The sequence below is a fragment of the Podarcis gaigeae genome, assembly GCF_964106915.1.
Source record: "Podarcis gaigeae genome assembly, chromosome: Z".
Taxonomy (NCBI): domain Eukaryota; kingdom Metazoa; phylum Chordata; class Lepidosauria; order Squamata; family Lacertidae; genus Podarcis; species Podarcis gaigeae.
In genome coordinates, this window is record NC_139691.1 from 11,037,356 (window position 1) to 11,056,347 (window position 18,992).

Genomic DNA, 18,992 nt, shown 5'->3' on the forward strand with positions numbered 1-18,992 from the left:
TATGTGTGTTAGTTAACCTGGCTCCCAAGCAAAAGGTGGAATGCTGGGGAGCTGCATGTTAAGTGACAGCATGGATGCTGTTTGACGAATGCACAACCAGTGTAATCGTGATCTGCTATTTTATATTAATTGCATTTTTCTTTTGTATTAATATGTTCATAGCTTTGGGGGCCTTTGGGTCAAAAAGCAGTTATAAACCATATTTGTAAAATATATGCTAAAGAAAGAAAACTATATTTTATTTTTACATTAAAGTTTTTAATTAGTGAAACAATTATCATCAATGTAACAAGCTGAAAAATACAGCAACCTGATAGAAGACTGAGGTAACAAAATACCGTACTGTGCCAAAAACCTAAAAGACTCCCACACAAGAGTTAAAAGTTCAGTGGTTATTATGAGAGACAATTCACAAGATTTTTTAGAAAGAGGCCTTACACAAATGGCATGCAGTGGGCTGCTGGAATACAGCTAAAAGTAAAAATAAAATAAAATAGTGCAACAGTTCTCACAAGAAACAAATTGAAATATAGAAATTGGTTTACATCACAATGTGACAAATGGGTCAAAAATTGAATACTATTGTCTATACCTTGACTGAGTGCTAATTGGAAAAACATGCATTTTGGCACTAAGTTTACTTTTAAATTACATACACGCTAATAAATTAATAATAAATAATATTGCTCAATACAGCTAAACAAATCATTAACAGTCATCCTGAAAATAATTTGATAGGGACCCTTTTGCAGAATAGCTGAACAAAAAGACTAGCTTTGTACAATTATCACTGTTCACTAGGACCTGATCCAGTAGTCTGTTCTGGGCATAGGAATACTGATGTGCAGTATGGGGTTATCTCACCTGCACCAGCACCACTATTCATTTCAAAGGACAAAGCCAATTTGCCTTTGCACATGTGGATCTGTTGCCACCATTGAAATTATTTGAACTGTTTTCAAGCACAAGAGCTGAGTGTGAGTTTGTGTATATTTTTACACACACACACATGCCAGGGCACAGTTTTTGTGATATGCTTTGAGGGAGGTGGTATTTTAAATAGTACCAATATGCATCACTTGAATTCACAGTAAAAGGTGCACACACACAAAAATCAGTAGCTAAGTAGAGCTTCATGCTTTTATAGGACGAGAACCATTTAAATGTGGATTATGCTAATAACAATTTCCATATACTGTACTAACACTCGTTTATTTCATCTTCTCAAAACACTGCAGCAAAGATGCTTATATTGCTGAATACTGCATCATATCACCATTATCACACAACTCATTATTGTACAACTTTCCATGTCCATATACAACAAATCAAAATCATGGCCAGCCATTTGAATCACTGGTTCTTGCTTTCTTTTCTTAAAAACAAAAACAAAACAAAACATTCCAAATGCAGATTTGCAGAGGGACTTTCAAGTAGCTTAATTCCAAGAGATTTCCCCCCTCTACAGATGCATGCAAGTTTCATTCATTACAAAAGGAGATTTCCCCTCTCATGGGTGTCACCATGACAAGTGTTATTTTCATTAATGCAATGTCATTATCAAGGACTGTGCTGATTTCTGATCCAAATTCCTTTGGATTGAGGTGCTTGATGTAAAAGGGTGGAGGCTGATGAGTTTTGGGAGGCATTTTTCTTGTGATGTGGGGATTCTTCACAAGCCAAAATATTTTCCCTTGTTTATCCAGTAAGTAAAATATAAAGCAAAATACAGATCTGCTTTCTGTAAGTGTTTGTTCTGAAAGGATTTTGCAGCCAAATACCACACATTCTTACTTAGAAGGCCCACTAGATTCAATGGGACTTATTTCCTCATAATTTACCTTATTTTCCTGCCTTCATGTTTGACAGCTGTTTCTGTCCACTCAGAGGCATCTAATAAACTCCCTTTGCCTTCAATAGTGTATGGTTTTTGGATGTAGCCACTGTAATTTCAGTTTGTGGTTCACACTGACTTATGAACAAGCCAGTAAGTGTAAGCATTTATTATTTAGGTTTAAATGTTGCTCTTCTGACTAACTGTGGGCACCTGGATTACTGATGAATCATTATATAACTAGGTCTTGGAACTTATTCTGAGCAGTTCAAATTTATTTTGCTTCAAATATGTTTTGACGAAAGAGCTACAGTTTGTATTCTAACCAACGCATATTTTAACCCCTAAAGGACTGAGGTAAAATTTACCATACAGATTGTTCTTCTCCATCCGATTATTTGATTGGTAGGCAACCCAAACACCACTGTTTTTCCTTAAGCCATTCGTTGACAATGGAGTCACTAAATTATGCATGTCATAATTCCCTTTCTATAGCATTTGGTCTTTGGCAGCATGAGAAGGCCTAGTCCTTTTAACCATTTATTAGTTTCCCTGCATCAGGTGGGTGCTCCTTGCATTTTTGGCATCCTTGGAAGTTACAAAGGATAAAATTCAGGCTGGGCTGTCAACGGAAAGATCCTTTGATTTAATACAACTGTAGAAGTGATGATAATGTTATCCATGGTTTTGTAACGAGTTTCTGGCTTAAATACGGACATTTAAAACTTGAGTACACGCCTGGATGAGGCTAATTATTTAGTATAAAAGGATGGTGTTGGCTTTTCAGCATTAAGTAGGAGGTTTGGAGATCAGACTTTTAATAACCATCATTCAGCTGGCAAGATGTGTCTCTTTCTGCATCCTGCAAGTAGGTGGGATATTATCAGCACATATACGCAGATAAGTTACAAAATCATACACCTTTGCTTTTGATGGCAAATCCAGAGAAACGTTCTTCTTGAAAAAACAATCCAAACATGTAAACTCCATCTCTCTGTACAAGAGAACCCTTCAAAATTGTATCCCATCACATTATGAGATGGTGATGTCTGAAAAGAGAATTCCATTCATTGGCCAATGATAAGAGTTTGTTGATAGACCTATAGATATCCTATTACAGCTACCTCACTCTCATGAATTTAGCTTTTGGATTGGCAAGAAAGCCAGCTGTGCAGCTCCCAACTGTAAAATGGGTGTTTGGGGATACATCTTGCTGTAAAATTGCCTATTGTCCCTTACTAGATTCAGTAACTAGGTTCTCTTTGACAGCCAGTTTCATACTGGATTTCAGTCTTAGATCTATGAAACAAGCATACAACATAACATTTAAAAACAATACACTCAACAGACACTGAACATTAAAGGAAATTATTTAAAATAAAAATATTCAAAGATTAACAATATCCAATTAGATCAATAGACAGCATGCCCTTGCCAGAGCTTTCTTCAGATGCAGAGTTCTGTTAATCCGAAATGGCTTCCCAAGTTTATTAAAAGCTGTACCACTCAGTTGTAGTCTTGCAGATGTTCAGTGGCTGAGTGCTTATTGACTGCTATTCATATGTTAGGAAATGAGGGAAAGGGAGATAATCAATGTATTCTTTCCTTGCTGAATACAGCCTTAACACTGATTTTCTGTGAAAGAAAGGTATGTGAAGTATCAAAAAAGGTGGGCTCAGGAAGGATATACTGGCAACCACCCCCAACCCCCAGAGAAAGGGAGAGGGTGTAACCCCTCGTCCCAAGGCAGGAATGCTCTTGCAACTTAACTGATCGAGCAGATGCCCTGTGCCCCAGAAGACCTGGGGGCAGGTGACACACAGCTAGACATTTTTGATGAATAGCACCCACAGTAAAAAGAAAAACAAATAATTTAAGGCAAATATTTCTTTTTGGAGTGAAAGAACCCAGGAGGAGCGTTAACACCAACTGATTTTTCAGCAGCAAGAGACCCTTCATTTGCCTGGGCACCTGTAGTTAATTAAAACAAAGCAGCACAACCAATTACAAGAAACAAACACTAAATTGAAGGTGGTTTATCTTGTGCCAAAATACACATTTCTCAAATAGCTCAGGTATGAACATTGGTTTGTCCCTATGTTTGATACAAAATCTGAGGCAGCCACATTGCCAAGCAACTCAGTGCACTTAAGGTTATAAAAACGTTGTTCCACAATGTCCTATTCTAATTGACACTTTGCAGCAAAGTTAACACTGTCATCATTTTGTGCATTAGAAATAATTGAAAACCCAACATGGGCTAAATGTTCTTCAGTCACATAAAGCAGATCAACAATAAAAAGAGCAGTTAAAAAAAAAATCCGCAGAAGATGTGATGCACAGTTTGTGGCAGAACAGAAATCCACGGTAGTCTGTGACCACAAAGCTAAAGTCAAGGATCCTGCACTAAGCAGGTTGTATCTTCAATCAGTCTAAATCACCTCTCTCATCAGTGCATTGAGTTAGATCCTGTCCTAAGGACAACATTCACTTTCTGCTTTTAGAAGCTGTGTCATAATTACTTTCAAGTTATATAAGAAAAGTGCTGAAGTCACTGTTACAGACAGCTGGCTCACTCTAGAGTCCCCTTCCTCCATTTTCCTGTGGGAATGATTTTCCCATCCTGCAGTTTGGCACTTGAAGTCACATCACATACTGGAGCACGTTATTCAAATGACATAAGGTTTGCAGGTACCTGGCAGAGAAAAGTAAACTGGTCAGTATAATGAATGGTCAGCCTATCATGGATAGAAGACGTCAGCATCCCAAGGCAGTGGAAGTGCTCATGCAAAAAGAAAAAAAGGAAGTTATAAATTGGTTCTACATCTATAAAAGCTATTTATTTATTTAAACATAAGAAAACCAGAGGAAGTTGCGTACACCAGCAATAGTTTCATCAACCAGGAATGTATGATTAACAGCTTGATGCGTGGTCTGAGTGATTTGCTGCATGTTCTGAAATCATTAACCAGAGTGGCCGAGTTTGCTTTCTCCCCTCCTCACCCCAATCCCTTTTCTGTGGTGTAAATTGTAAGCCTGAGCGTGGGGACTTCTTTATTTTTGATATCTGAAAATGGTTCTGGACAGTGATATTTTTCTAGAAAAAGAGGTGCCAGAACTCACCATGAATGCCTCCCTTGTTCTCTTATAATGGCAATGGCGCTCACCTGAGAGGTGCCAGAAGTGAGTTCTGGTGAGTTCCGGCTGAAAAAAAGCCCTGGCTCGGGAAGTCTTTTTGGCTGAAGAGCAGGGTAAAAATCTTCTCAGACCAAGAGTAAGAGTACTTTAACAGAGAAAGCATGCGCTGCACACTGAATTAAATTTCCATATCATAAATTAAAATGTTTGCAATATAGTTAGTATTGCATAGCTAGCGAGTAGCTGGGCCGGGCTCAGGTCCTCTCAGTGCTCCTTATGTGTAAGGTGCTTTGGTGCAGTAACATCTCCTTCCCCTTGCCCCCTGCTCTAAAATGACATTCAGCTGCCAGAGTCAAGGAAGCAAAAGTGTGGTATGCACGTGACACATTATTAGGTGGAACACCCTGGGGAGCACCAGGCAGAGTGCCTCTTGCCGGGAAGGGGGTGTTTAAAAGGGAGGGGCAAGGCGCAAAGAGACAGGTGGGATCAAAGCATGGTGTGGCAAATTAACATCCCTCCACCACAAGACATAAGAAACTGCACAAAGACATGGGACAGTGATTATGTGTTGTCTTACCCACCAGCCATCACTTGCTACCTGCTCTGCTCAGGGCAGATTCAAAAGTCTACAGTATAAAGCAACTTTTTTAGTATGCAGTCTTGCAGAAAAGAGCAGCTTCCCCCACAACCCTCGTGGATGAATACAAATAGCCAAGACCACTGTCAAGCCGGCTGCTTCTTCCTCTTCCCCTGAAAAAGGCAGTCTGTAGGTAGCAGGCCCAAGGGTGCTGTAGCTGAGTTTGGTGATAAGATGTTGACATTGTTGCTGAGGGGTGCCAAAAAAAGGCCTTATGACCTGTGTGTTGAACTACACTACTTTAAATATATAAATAATAGTTGTCTCCAACTATGTTCTACTCAGAGTAGACCCACTGAAATTAATGAATCTAAGTTAGCCTTGCCCATTAATTTTAATGGACACACTTGAAATAAAACTAATATGGGTTACAATCCATGCAATAATATTTTACAACCATTCGCAAACAATGCAATTTTGGGGAAACTTTGAGAGCTCAGATGCAGGTGGTGTAAGCACTCCTAATTTGCCTAGGGCTTTTGTTGTGGTTATAACCCCTATTCAAAAAGTTTCCACATGGCTACTATTTTAGCTTCAAACAGAAACAGAAGAAAAACCTTACCTGAGGCCTGTTGCTTCTGCATGCGTCATCCAAATGTTTGTGCCACAGTATTGCATGAAACCTTGAACCAGTCTGAAACTTGTAAACATTGCCTACAAGTTAAAAATATAAGGTAAGAAGGAGCCCTTGAGCTTTGGAAGAAACAGAACAAGATGCTGAAAGGTTTAAAAAAGCCAACACTTTATCTGGTAAGAGAAGATCTTGGTAATGACCAGTTTGGGTGACCACTGAAGAACCTTAGTCTGAAATGTCAGAGTACTCAAAAGAGTGAGTACGAATTGATCAGAACACCAACCAGTCTAAATATCTTAACCAGCCTCACTGTCTTTGTTTCTACTGAGTAAAGCTGATAGTTTAAGAATGTATTCAGTATTTACCTTGTTGATTTATAAGAGCTGGGGATATACTGTTTAGCATGCTGAAGCAGAAGCAGCTTATTGACTCCTGCCTTGCCAGTTTTCATAGCAGGCTAGCTGGACAGGCAATGAAATAGTGGTGGTACTTTACTTGGGCAATTATGAAAGAATCTGAAACTTGTGTTGCGGGTGGAAACCCAGCACCTTTTTGTTGCTGAGGAGTGTTTAATGGAGGGGTGAGGAAACTTTTTCAACATGAGGGCTGTGTTCCCTTTTGGGGAACCTTCTGTGGGGTCACATGTTAGTATGGGCAGGGCAAAAGCATACCCTCCAACATTTCTCTGATAAAAATAGGGACTTCATAGTAATAATTTTAAGATTTATACCCCACCCATCTGGCTGTGTTGCCCCAGCTGCTCTGGGCAGCTTTCAACATATATAAAAACATAAGAAAACATTAAACAAAAACCTTCCCTATACAGGGCTGCCTTCAGATGTCTCAGGGGTCGGATAACTCTAAACCCCTCCAACATTTCTCTTATGAAAATAGGGATTCCTAAGGAAAAGCAGGATGTTCCAGGGTCAAATCAGAAACTAGGATGGCTTATGTAAATCTGGTACTGTCCCTGGAAAATGGAGACACTTGGAGGGTCTGCAAAAGTGGGCAAAGCAATGGATGTGACTATTACTATGTACAGACATTCCAGCCACACAAAAGCCAGGGCTTCACACCCAAACACCCACATTTCAATCCTTCATCCCAGCAAACATTATCAGACACATTTAAATGAGGCAAAAGCACTTAAGGAAGCTGTAGAGGAGAAGTAGTGAAGGGTGTGGCTTGGTGAGAGGGGTGTGGCCTGCAAAGGGGAACAGCTTAGATAAGAGAGGGCTGGAAGATTGCATTCAATCCTCAGACCTGATGTTCCCTATGCCCATTTTAACAGATCCTGATCGTTTCCTTTGCATTTTACAGTTTTGAATGTAAATTGAATTATAAACAGCATTTTTTCTGAATGCTCCCATGTGGGTATATACCCATCAGCCAAGGATAAAGCTTTATATTATATGATGAAGTAGACTCTAGTACAGGGCTTTTGCTACAGGGCTACAGGGTTTTTGGTTGTTTTAACAAAAGCATAGTAAATGATGGTGTGCGGTCATTGGATTAAGGGGACTAGGCTAGTCCCCTAAAAGTTCCCCTGGCGCCTCCTTCACAAAGCCTGGGAAGTTTCTACCTGGCTTAGGGAGGGAGGCATGATGCTCACGTGTGCAACGTCACATGCATGACATTGACACCCCACACAAGCTAGTGCCTTTGACCTTAACTGTTCCCCTCTGAAAAATTTCACTGCATGCTACTGATAGGAAAGCTTACTGTTACTTAGCACACTTACTGTTCTGAAGAAAGTCCAATTAAAAATAAAACACCCACCTTTATCTGGGTTATTTAGCTGAAAAATATCAGGGTGTTCAGGGTCATCAGGCAGTGCTACCATCCAGCCCACAATAGAAACCTTTTTCCCCGGAGTAGATTTATACTAAAAGAGAGAAAAAGTCAAGGAAGAATATCAATGAGCTGAATTGTGAAGTATAGGCGACTCCACTTACGCAAAGGTTGCATTCCGGGCCCCTTATGCATAACTGAAATGTGTGTAAGTGGGGAGCACCCTTACATAAGCGGGGAGTCCTTTTGTGGCTTGTGAGGAGGCCCTCCTCAGAACCCAAAGAGGATGTCCTCTGGGGAGAATCTCCTCCCAAGCCAGAGGCACAGTGGGGCTTTTTTGAGCGGGAAAGCTTCCCCACATCAGCTGTTAGGTGGGGAGGCTGAGCAGCCTCTACAAAGACCTGCTGCCCCACTGTCTGGGGAGGGTCTTCTTGTGAGCCACAAGGATTCTCCAGGGTACTCCCACTTCCAGGTTCCATTTCTAGCTTCCTGGCACCAGGCATGTACGCAATAGCATGCAAGTTGGGAGTTGCCTTTATTCTGCTACCCTGGCTGCTTTGTGTTTTTGTGAATACTGCAGCCAATTGATTCTCTGAAACAATTGCAGATAGGATGTGCACTTGGTCTACAAAATAAGGCAAATTATTTGCTTACATGCTTTCTTTCAGTGCCTCTTAATGACTTGGCTCCAAAGTAGATCAGAGTAGATCCTGAAAGGGTTACCCAATATCTAGTCCAGGAGGAAAGCTGAAAGGAGGAAATTAAAAAAACTTTCAAAAGCATACATAAATTTCCAGAACTAACATGAAAGAAGGTGAGATGCTTCAGACATGCTATCAACTATGAGGCTGCATTTGCCGTGAAGAAAACCCAGCTATTATGCGTTCACTTTGAAAAACAAGTTTATGTGCTGTCCCCTGCTGGTGGGGATGGATGCATTACAGCTCAGTAATATCAGCTCCAGTCAGAATGATAATAAATGCACTTCAAACCTTTAGGATCAAGCAATGGCATTTTCACAAAAGGCCATGAGGAAATGTAGCGGTATGTGGGGCAAAGCCTAAAGGCCTGACTCCTCTCCTACAGAATGCGAAAAATAGCAGATATGTACTCTTCGTTTTGTACTCTTTCTTGTACATGTCTGCCTTTCTCCTCCCCCCCCCCACCCTCTTGAAGGCAGTGAAAATTACTGCCAATAGGAAATAGTTGCTATATAAGAAAGAATCCTTGGCCTAAAACCCTTCCATTCCCCCCAAACCAATGCCATTTCATATATACTCAGTGCTTTTTTCTGGGGGTACATAAGGGTACACATTACTGGCACCTTTTTTCTAAAAGAAAAGCTTATGGAGAGAAGGGTTCCAGGGTGTGGAATATAACCTGGTTTTGAAATTTAAACAAAAGTTCTATATGGTGTAGGATGCGTGGTGGCAGATTCTTTTCTTTGGGTGTTTCCAGGAGCGTCTCTTAAAACAGCAGCCAGATCTGGAACCCATATTTAGCCCAACCTGCAACACATTTGATCATATGCCACCAACCCTAGTCTGCCCCAGCCAGCCACCACCTATCTGTCTTGCAACTAGTCCAGGTAGTGTCTTCTGGCTGTCAGCTTCCATCTGAGTCTCATGCTTGTAGAAGTCAGCAGGAAGGAGGACAAAACTACTGTAGAGTTACATGGATCTGTCCTTAGTGCTGGTTCCTACTATTGGGCCTCCCTGCTTTCCATCCTGCCTGTCCCGATGGAAATCAGGCACCTCTATTGGCACTACGTGCAACCGTTGTAGGTTTGGTCATGACATACTTGCAAGAAGAACATCAGAACCATAGAAAGGAGAGGGAGATACAGAGGGTTATTATGAAAGAGGGTACTGCAATAGGTTGTCCCTGTACTGTCCACTAGTTCAAATAGCATGTATAGCCATGGAGACAGCCATCTTAGGTTGAAAATGTTGTTGGTCAGTGCCAGGCCAGTAAATGGTAAAACAACAAGACAAGCATGCCAACCCATCTTGTGTTAAAGAAAACTGGTGGGATGAAACGGGGGAGGTTATTTTCTCTCATCTCTGTCAACCAGGATTCGCTGCAGAACAGCATCTAAGTCTTGGGCTTTGAGGAGGCAGAGTTGCTGTGGGGGTTCCATGATTGCATCTCCCTGACCATGTGTCCTCTCCTGCAGTCTGCTTGGTTCAAGTGTGTTTATCCTAGTGAGGCTAGACTGGCCTCCTCCTTGTTGAACCTTTTCCTTGGCAGGTGAAGATTATTTTATTCAGGCAGGCTTTCAGGAACTGACTGCTTTTTAGGAAAATAGTAGTGTTTAAGTAATTTGCTCTTAACATTGTTTTAATTCCATCATTGTTTAATTACCTTGAAGGTAATTACTTTTATGTGTTTTTAGCTTTCTGTGGTTTAGTTGTGCTCATTTCAATTTTTGTAAGGTGCCTTAAGTCTGAGTTCTGGGAAATAGGCAGGAAATAAATAAATATTATTAACAACAACATGAGACATAGCCCATGGCTCTTTTTGTTCAGCCAGAGTTAGCTGCCATGCTGTTTTTGACACTCTACTGCTTTCTTTAGCAACCATAAAATATTATTCAAATTGTAATGAGGGGTTTAAAAGCATAAGCAAAGGGGGGGGGGAGGAGAACCCCTTACTGTAGGCTTCCTGCCTTCTTTTAGTAATGTCTTTCTTCTTAAAGGCCCTTCCATGGTAACAACCCCCACGGAACTCCCTGATGCGCAGCTGCAGGCACCTGTTGGACTGAAATAACAAACGTCAAATCTTGGTGGGAGCAAACAAAATCAAATAATCCAGTGATTAAATTGTTCAAAAATTTACACAGGCCTTGGCTTGTGCCATCAATATTGTCCTAAACATTGGCTGCAGACTTTGTAGTTCATGACTAGTATTACAGTAAACATGTTTTAAAAAAGAAATTTAATGTAAGTTTTCCTCTGAAGTGCATAAACAAGGACATTAGAAATAACTTCTTGGCATAAACCAGGAAGTAGCCTATGCAGACAATGAAATGGTTGTTTCTGCCCTTCAAAACAGCTTTTTTTAAAGGAAAGTTTTGGCTACATGAGCCCAGGAAGACTATTTTGTATTAATATATAGATTTTTTAAAATAATAATAAAAAAATTGGTAGAACTTTTTCAGATCATGTTACAATATGAACCATACAAATAATCTGACCTTCTAACATAAAAAACAATGGAAACACATTAACCAGATTATGATAACTGTGGACAGGAAACATGTTTCTTTTTCACAACACAGAAGGAATCCTTAAAGAGACTGGTGGAGACAGTGTCAACCAGGAAAGAGACCAACATATGGTAAAGTATGTCCCCCATCATATTGTGAGCTGGTGAAGGATTAGAGATACGTGGCCAGTGTTGAGCCCATCATTCTTTGTCTTCTGCCATCCAATTAAGTCATTGTGACTATTATGAATATAAATAAATAAATTTTATGCACACTTCTTAATAGATTTTTATTTTATTAAACCATTTATGTATATTTTCCTAATAATGAATGAATGAATGAATGAATGAATGAATAAATAAAGCTGTCATGCTACTGAATGCCAACTAAATGGTTTATGGATGCCAATATACAATGCCAAGTGAACCATAAACCCTACTACGTTATTAAATGAGTGCTAGCAGCCATCACATCAATTACTAAATACTTAAGTTAGATTCTGGAAGATTTAACAGCAGGAAATATTGATTGAGTTAGAAGCTTGCCCAGGAGGAATTTCCTACTTAATAAACATTCATTGCCCAGAACACTTCATAGTCTCAAATATATATAAGGATGTCAAACACAAAGGGACAAATTCAAGCAGAAATATGTTTGCTTTCACTTAGTTCTAAGCAAACATTAGAGTAGCTATTTCAGTCATGGGAAAGACATGACAATAAATACATATAGAACAAGCTAACTTGGGTTCTCTTTGACCTCATCTGCTAAGCCTATATGCAACTGGCTATGCAATTCACAGCTCTGTGTGAACCACCTGGAGATGAGCATGTGTTAACTGCACAAAGGACATGTGCCAAATTCCACAAGCTTGTGAATTAAACTGTGAGTGCTGAATCTGGGACTGGCAGTTGTTTGAACTGTAGCCTATTAATTATTAACATATTTGTATAGATAGTCCACATAACTATTTGTTTCTGCGTGCATTGGTTCAAGGCCATTATCTGAATACTTGTCCTTTTTCTTCTATTTCTCTCTTTCTCTATAAAACAAGGAGTCTTCTGCAATTATACTTCGAAGTTGAGCATATATAACACAGCAGACTGAGTGAATTGTTTTGGAAGGAAACTGGTTTTGTACAGCAAACTGACACCTGCCATTTTTACAAGGTAAGTTTATCTGTTAATGGTGTAACAGAGGGTGAGCTGTTATGACTTGCCATAGTCTGGAGCCTTTGCTGCAAATTAACAAAGAGTCTTGTAAACTGATTATGGCTGAAACACTTATGGGCCAGAGCCCACTTCACAAGATGTTTGGAGTATAATTCTGAGTGTCAAGAGAGAGAAACACCACACTTTTATGTGTAAATAAGCATACCTGCAATATCTCTTAGAAATCTATCTTACCATAGATATTCACTGAGTATCGTAGCAAATGCAGAGTGTATACAAATAGGATTTTTTGGAGATATTTATCAGAAAGTTACAAATATATAATGAAATGAAAGCAGACAAAATAAGGATTGAAATGGAAAATGCTTGAAAGAGATTATTTAGTAGGCTTGCATATCTGCTCATATCACCTTTGCTAGATTTCCCCCCAGAGGCTGCACCAGAAAGCAAGCCTAGCGAAAAAAATCAATAATTATGAAGAGGAATAGAAGACAGTATAAGGAAGAATAGAAGAAGCCATGAGAAGGTGCACTATAAAAAATTAATATTTTCTTCTGGGTAACGTTAAACAAACTTGCTAGAATGACTGCAAGATAATTTGCGTCAGTGTACTATTTCTTTCCAAGTCACATTTCTTTGCTTCCCACAGATATCAGTTCGATTTGAGGAGTTCTACAGGTGGAACTATGGGACGCAGGTGGCATTGTGGTCCAAACCACAGAGCCTAGGGCTTGCCGATCAGAAGGCCAGTGGTTCGAATCCCCGTGACGAGGTGAGCTCCCATTGCTCGGTCCCTGCTCCTGCCAACCTAGCAGTTCAAAAGCACATCAAGTGCAAGTAGATAAATAGGTACCGCTCCGGCAGGAAGGTAAACGGCGTTTCCGAGCGCTGCTCTTGTTTGCCAAAAGCGGTTTAGTCATGCTGGCCACATTACCCGGAAGCTGTACGCCGGCTCCCCTGGCCAGTAAAGCAAAATGAGCGCCGCAACCCAAGAGTCGTCCGCAACTGCACCTAACGGTCAGGGGTCCCTTTACCCTTTACCTTTACAGGTGGAACCACAGGTATCAAGTTGTTTAATTACTCTAAAAGAGTTAAGTTGTTCTGCTATGCTTTTGTGTAAGAGGGTACTGAGGCGCTTGGATTTTAGACCCCCTCTGTTTATTGAAGGAAATGCATAGTTTTTTAGGAAGTCATTAACAGCAAACTGAGTTGTGATGAGACTGGAAAAGGAAGCATTAACTTGAAACCCAGTGTAATTCATTACATAATAAGATAACGAAAGTTAAGCATAAGAAAATAGAGCTTCACCACGTGTATGTGTATTATTTAAACCAGCAACTGCTTTTAAAAATGAGAACCTCCCTTTAAATTATGGTATGATCCTATGAAAGCCAAGTTCTGTTCATTTCAATGGGACAGATAAGGTGCAGTGCTTTAATATACATATATTCACACACACTCTTAGGTGGGGCTCTCCGTGAGTTCCCAACCAAGGTTCTTAGCAATTTATTATGGCTTTGCTTCAGCTGTTCTGCAGCATCAAAATGCTCCTAGAATATTCACTGGGCCCCAGGTTAAACATATGCTTAATATGCTTCCATTGAAATCAATGAGGCTTTAAAAGTGTTTAACTTTGTGGTGGTGCCGTTAATTACCCTGCATTTCTCAGTATGATAAGGAAGAGGAACAAAGTATATTTATATGCAGTGTGGTATATAAATATGGTGAAGCTTATGAAGGTGAAAGCATATGAATGAACAATCTTCTTACTCCTGGCAACTCTTATGAGAATGGAAGGAAAGTCTTTGCACAGATGGAAGGAAACAATGAAAAAGCTGTTGAAAATAAGCTCTCCTAATTAGCAAGAGGAAAACAGACTGAAAATAGAATTAACACCACAGTCCAGGGAGAGACACACCAACCAACCACCTAATTGTACCTGTAGACACAGCTCCGACTTCTGGGAGAATTCCGAATTGGTACCCGCCAGTTGGGCCCCAGCGTGGCGTACAACCGACCCCTGTTTATAAATTTACATGTAAGTTCTTTTCTTATAGTGCAGGTACTGTGGTAACATCCAACAAAACAAAGCATACAAGGAAACATGGGACACACATGTATTTAATGCTCTCAGTAATTGGAGAGGTGTATTTAGTGAAGGGCTGAATGCCCATTAAATAATGCTCATTTTAACACATAGGAACAAAGCAAGTAATGCTGAGCAAAAGAATATGGGGGCAAGAATCAAGTGTCTAAAAAGGAATTCAGAACCGATCTTTGTGATGCTGCTTCCATCTCACTGACTTTTGTAATGTTTATTGATCTTCTGAATGGGAATAAGAGAAATTTTAGGAAAGTAGGATTTGTCCAATCATATCACAGTGCAAAGCAGAAGAATCTTTAGAAATAAAAACATTAAGGCACCACTGTAAGAACAGCTCTAGATGATCAGAACCAGCCAGGAACTGATTGCAGAGCATATGAAGTAATGAAGAGTATACTTCTAACCACACAAAGAAGGATACATTTTCAGCATTAATGAATAACATTAGCTAGCTCCAAAAAAATTCAAGGTTTCAGGGATCAGAGGCTGAAGCCCTGACATCTCTTTGAAAACATTACTACTGGGGTCATGGATAAAAGTGTTATTTAATGCAATGCTTTGGCCCAGCAAAAAAATACGTTTGAAGAAAAGATGAAGCAATCTATTTGGGAAGACCGACTTAGTCTAAGGGCCCTGAAGGTTAGCCCCAAGCCTCCCCATCCAGTCATTCCTCCAACTCAGTTGTGATGGCAAAATTTTTGGCTGCTTAGCTGAATCGTACTTAATGAAATTATGCATGTTTGATTAGGTGAATGGGGCATGTGACTTTTCAGGAACTAAACAAGATCCTTTAATGTTTGAATGTGAAAAGTATGCTATCATGAGCAACTAACTGGCTTCCATAGTCTTCAAACAGTTGTACACCTAAGTTAGTGTGGCACAACAAGCTCTAATGGTACCATTGCACAAGGCATTCCAGTTATTCTGCTAATATGCATACACATGATGCCAAAAATGTGAATCCTTGTTTTTTCTGGTAGAGTCAGGGGGCATTCTTCATCCTTTAAGCATGTAACAGCACAAACCCTTAAGGTGGGACTCCAATAAAAGAAAATAATTTAAAGACCTCAGAACCCTCTGAAGAATTATCCACCCAAATGCCACAACTGCTAAGGAAAAAGAATTGATTTTACAATATTGGACAGCCTATGTGATTGCCCTGTAAATTTCTTCCAGATAAAATCTACCCCAGGCAGCAGCCATGATAACTGCCCCCTTAGAGAACGAACTGTAATCACCTGAGGAAGGGTGCTTTCCCAGGGAGGGAGATGCCAATTCAATGAAGACCTTCAGACTTTCTAAAAACCAAGGTCTTGCTCAGAAACATGCCCAGGGTCCTAAACACATCCAACCTGTTTTCAGGTTTTCTTGTGCAAAATTCAGACAGGAAGGCAGAATATGGAACATATGGAACAGTAAGTTGACTTTGGGCAGAAAGGATGGGTTTCTCTCAACACAGTTTGCCAAGATACAATAAGCCCAAATGTAGGATTTTTTTTTTTTAATAGCACCCTTAGCTCTAAAACCAATGTGGTGAGGTATTGGTTAAAAATAAAGTTCTGAGAGAACCATGTTCATAATTTCTGATAGGTGGCTTCAGCAGAGCTGACAGAACCCACCTGAGGTTCTAGTTCAGAAACAGGTTGTCTGCAGACGGATTCATCAGCACTACCCCTTTAAGAAAGTGTTTTATGTGTGGATGGCTGCAAAGGTTATCCTTTATACCAGAGATACTGTTGAGAACTGCTAACTGTCTTTTCAAAGTGCTGGTGCTGAGATATTTCTAGTCTGTTCTGTAAAAATTATAGAATGGACTGGATTTATGATTACAGCAGGCTATAAATCTCTCCAGGAAGACTTGTAACTTTGAACAAATGCTTAGATGCCAAAAGAGTTATCAGAGTAGCAAAAACAATTTAGCCACTTTTGCTTAACATCTATGCTGCCAGCTAGAATATATGCAATTGCTGTTGAAAAAATGGTCTCTGGGACATGATGTTCCAATGTTGTTTCATGGACATTTTGACTAGCTTTGAGAACCAAGGCCTTTTCGACCAGTGGAGTTCAATTGGTATAAATACCACTTTTCTTTCATCTTTCTGAGGAGCATAGGAATCAGGGTGAGAGAAGGAAAAGGCACACAGCTGGCCAGTCTATGTATTCTGATTCCACATACTGGCATTGTGATACAAAGCTTCTGACCTGTCTGTCTGTGGGTCTCCCAAAGGGCTGTGTCACCATTTTGAATATTTGAGTGTTTGGACTCCTGGATGATGGTCCTGCTCAGTCATTCCATACCAGGTTATATATGGCCCAAACAATTACAGTGAAGGTCTCCTTATGGAGAGTGTGTGGCTGAGTAACATCCCCCCTTGCATCCCACTGTTATATGTGTTTGCTGAACTAATTGAATAAACACATGGTGACCCATAGGTTTTTCTAGAAGGCCAAAAGAGACAGTATGAAGCTCCAGGAACTTGATGCTGTGTTGGCTTTCAGACTACTCCAGTTGCCCTGAGCCCCATGTGTGCTCCCCAATCTGACAGAACTGTGTGTGTAGTGATCTTCAGCCAGGTTATGTGGCCAAACTCACCCCTATTGTCTAACAGCCTATTCCCTAACAACCACCTGTCCAGTGACTTCCTCACCCTGCCTAGAATGGGAAACAATCAAATCTGGCAAGTGCTTTCTTCTTGAAAGGAAGGGAGGATGGAATGAAGACAAGACCACTCCACAATATTCTGTAATTGGACTCTCAGTCCCAGGGAGAAGTCCTCAACTTCTTTGTGAAAATTTCCATAGTGGTAGCCTTTTTTGTCTCTTTTAGCAAAGACAATCAAAAGCTTATAGTAAACTCAGTTCTACTTAGAGTAGACTCACTGGAAGTAATGAACCTAAGTTAGTCATGCATGTTAATTTCAATGGGTCTACTCTGAGTATGAAGAGCAGGGACTATGCTAATCTTCTCTGTATTGCTCCAATTTTAGTTTATGTGCTGCCCAAGCAAGCACAAAAAATATGGAATGGTTCACAAATTTGCATGTTGCTCACATGTGCCCTGTGGTCCATCTGTGTCAGGAATCCAATACCTTCAGGGTTCTTTTGTCATCTCCCTACCTTAAGAATTTGACTGTATCTAACTATCGGCATCTGTTTTCCAAAGCCAGATTAAACGTTTTCTGTTCTGAAGTGCTAAGGGGAAGATTGGCTGGTTTCCCATACTAAGACAGGCTGTGCCCATGTTCCCAGGGAGTTGAATGTATGGAACACATTTTATTGCATTGTAGTCTATATAAATGGGTTGGAAAGCATCTAATCAATCTAATACTAACAGAACAACCGGGAATTGCTGACTCATTTCATGTCAAGATTCTCCTTGAGGATAAGTTTGATACTACTACACTGGCTGTAGCAAAATTCCTCTCGGAGGCAGTAAAAATCAGAAACCATTATGTATAGGCTAAAACTCCTATGTTGGCTAGCAAGGCCAATTTTACACCTTAATAACTGTTGATATTTACTATTGTTGTACTGTGTATTTTGGGTGTGTAGACCGCAATAAAGCAAGATATGGGAGGATGCGGTGCAATCCAATTAGTTCTTAAGGCATTTACTACCCTTGTTCATTGCCTGAGGGCACCTAGGATTTGTGGTCTGGGCAAGGTTGAAACATGACACTGCCTTTTAAATGCCTTGCTGGATAGCATCTTTGTAACAGAAATTGGGTATGTGCCTTATCCCCTCTTAAATCAGAGAAAGGCAGGACAGAGCCTGAAGAAACAGTTCTGATTACTCCAGTCTGAAGAATCCACCCTCTGGGCATCTAAAATAACTCACACCTTCAGGGGGCTCTCCTTGACTGCATGTTACCTGATGCTGGCTGGGGGGTGGGGGGAACAGCTGCATCTCCCACCATTTCACTGCAAGGTAGCTAGGCTAAAGGAAAAGGAACCAGACAAGGAGCTCTAGTAGCTCTGCTCGAAACCCGTACACCTGCCTAGACCTGAGGCTGGAACGTCCTTTGCTCCCCGGTTTTGATACCAAAACATATGCCTCCAGCTCCAAGCATCAAATTGAAGCAATCTATGAGCTCCTTTCCTGCCCTGGTCTTGGGAAAAAGGCATTGGAGGGGAGGGACAAGCCTGAAGGCACACCACAAAAAACTACCCTGTGTTACCTGTAATAGGCTCTAACTAGGATATATCAGTTGGGGAGAGATTTTTTGTGGGGGAGCGGGTAGCATGCTTAAATGTTCATCAGACTGTCGAGTTCAAACAAAATCTAGCTTCTGTGTTGCTAAGCAGGACTGCTCTGGGTGGTTGGGAGCCCTTCAGCAGAAGGAGTCAATCAGCAAGCTGTACCTGACTCCTTACAGTGTGGGAGATTCTGTTTGAGGGGAGAATATCCCTAGCACAAACGATGTATTTCAGTTACAATCAAGGCATTTCTCAGAGGTGAACATTTCAGTTCTCCTGCCCTTTTTTGCTAAATTTCTGAATAATGGCATGGCCAAAATTTGAGATTTCCTAAAAAA

At 40.5% G+C, this 18,992-nt stretch overlaps 1 protein-coding gene across 13 annotated transcripts in view; it reads right to left on the reverse strand.

Moving 5' to 3' along the window:
• Window positions 1-236: 236 nt before the first annotated feature.
• The window catches only part of RALGPS1 (Ral GEF with PH domain and SH3 binding motif 1), a 229,265-nt gene continuing 210,509 nt past the window's right edge, over window positions 237-18,992 (reverse strand). For 7 of the 13 annotated variants that reach the window (XM_083721190.1, XM_083721183.1, XM_083721191.1 and 4 more), the window contains 6 exons: window positions 14,294-14,374; window positions 10,629-10,734; window positions 8,629-8,721; window positions 7,963-8,068; window positions 6,172-6,263; window positions 237-4,529 (listed from right to left, as the gene is read on the reverse strand). In XM_083721190.1, coding sequence (XP_083577316.1) covers window positions 4,500-4,529; window positions 6,172-6,263; window positions 7,963-8,068; window positions 8,629-8,721; window positions 10,629-10,734; window positions 14,294-14,374 — 508 coding nt within the window. In that variant the 3' untranslated portion in view covers window positions 237-4,499. The remainder of the gene's footprint in view (window positions 4,530-6,171; window positions 6,264-7,962; window positions 8,069-8,628; window positions 8,722-10,628; window positions 10,735-14,293; window positions 14,375-18,992) is intronic. The other 6 variants (XM_083721193.1, XM_083721192.1, XM_083721195.1 and 3 more) reach the window with 1 other exon arrangement.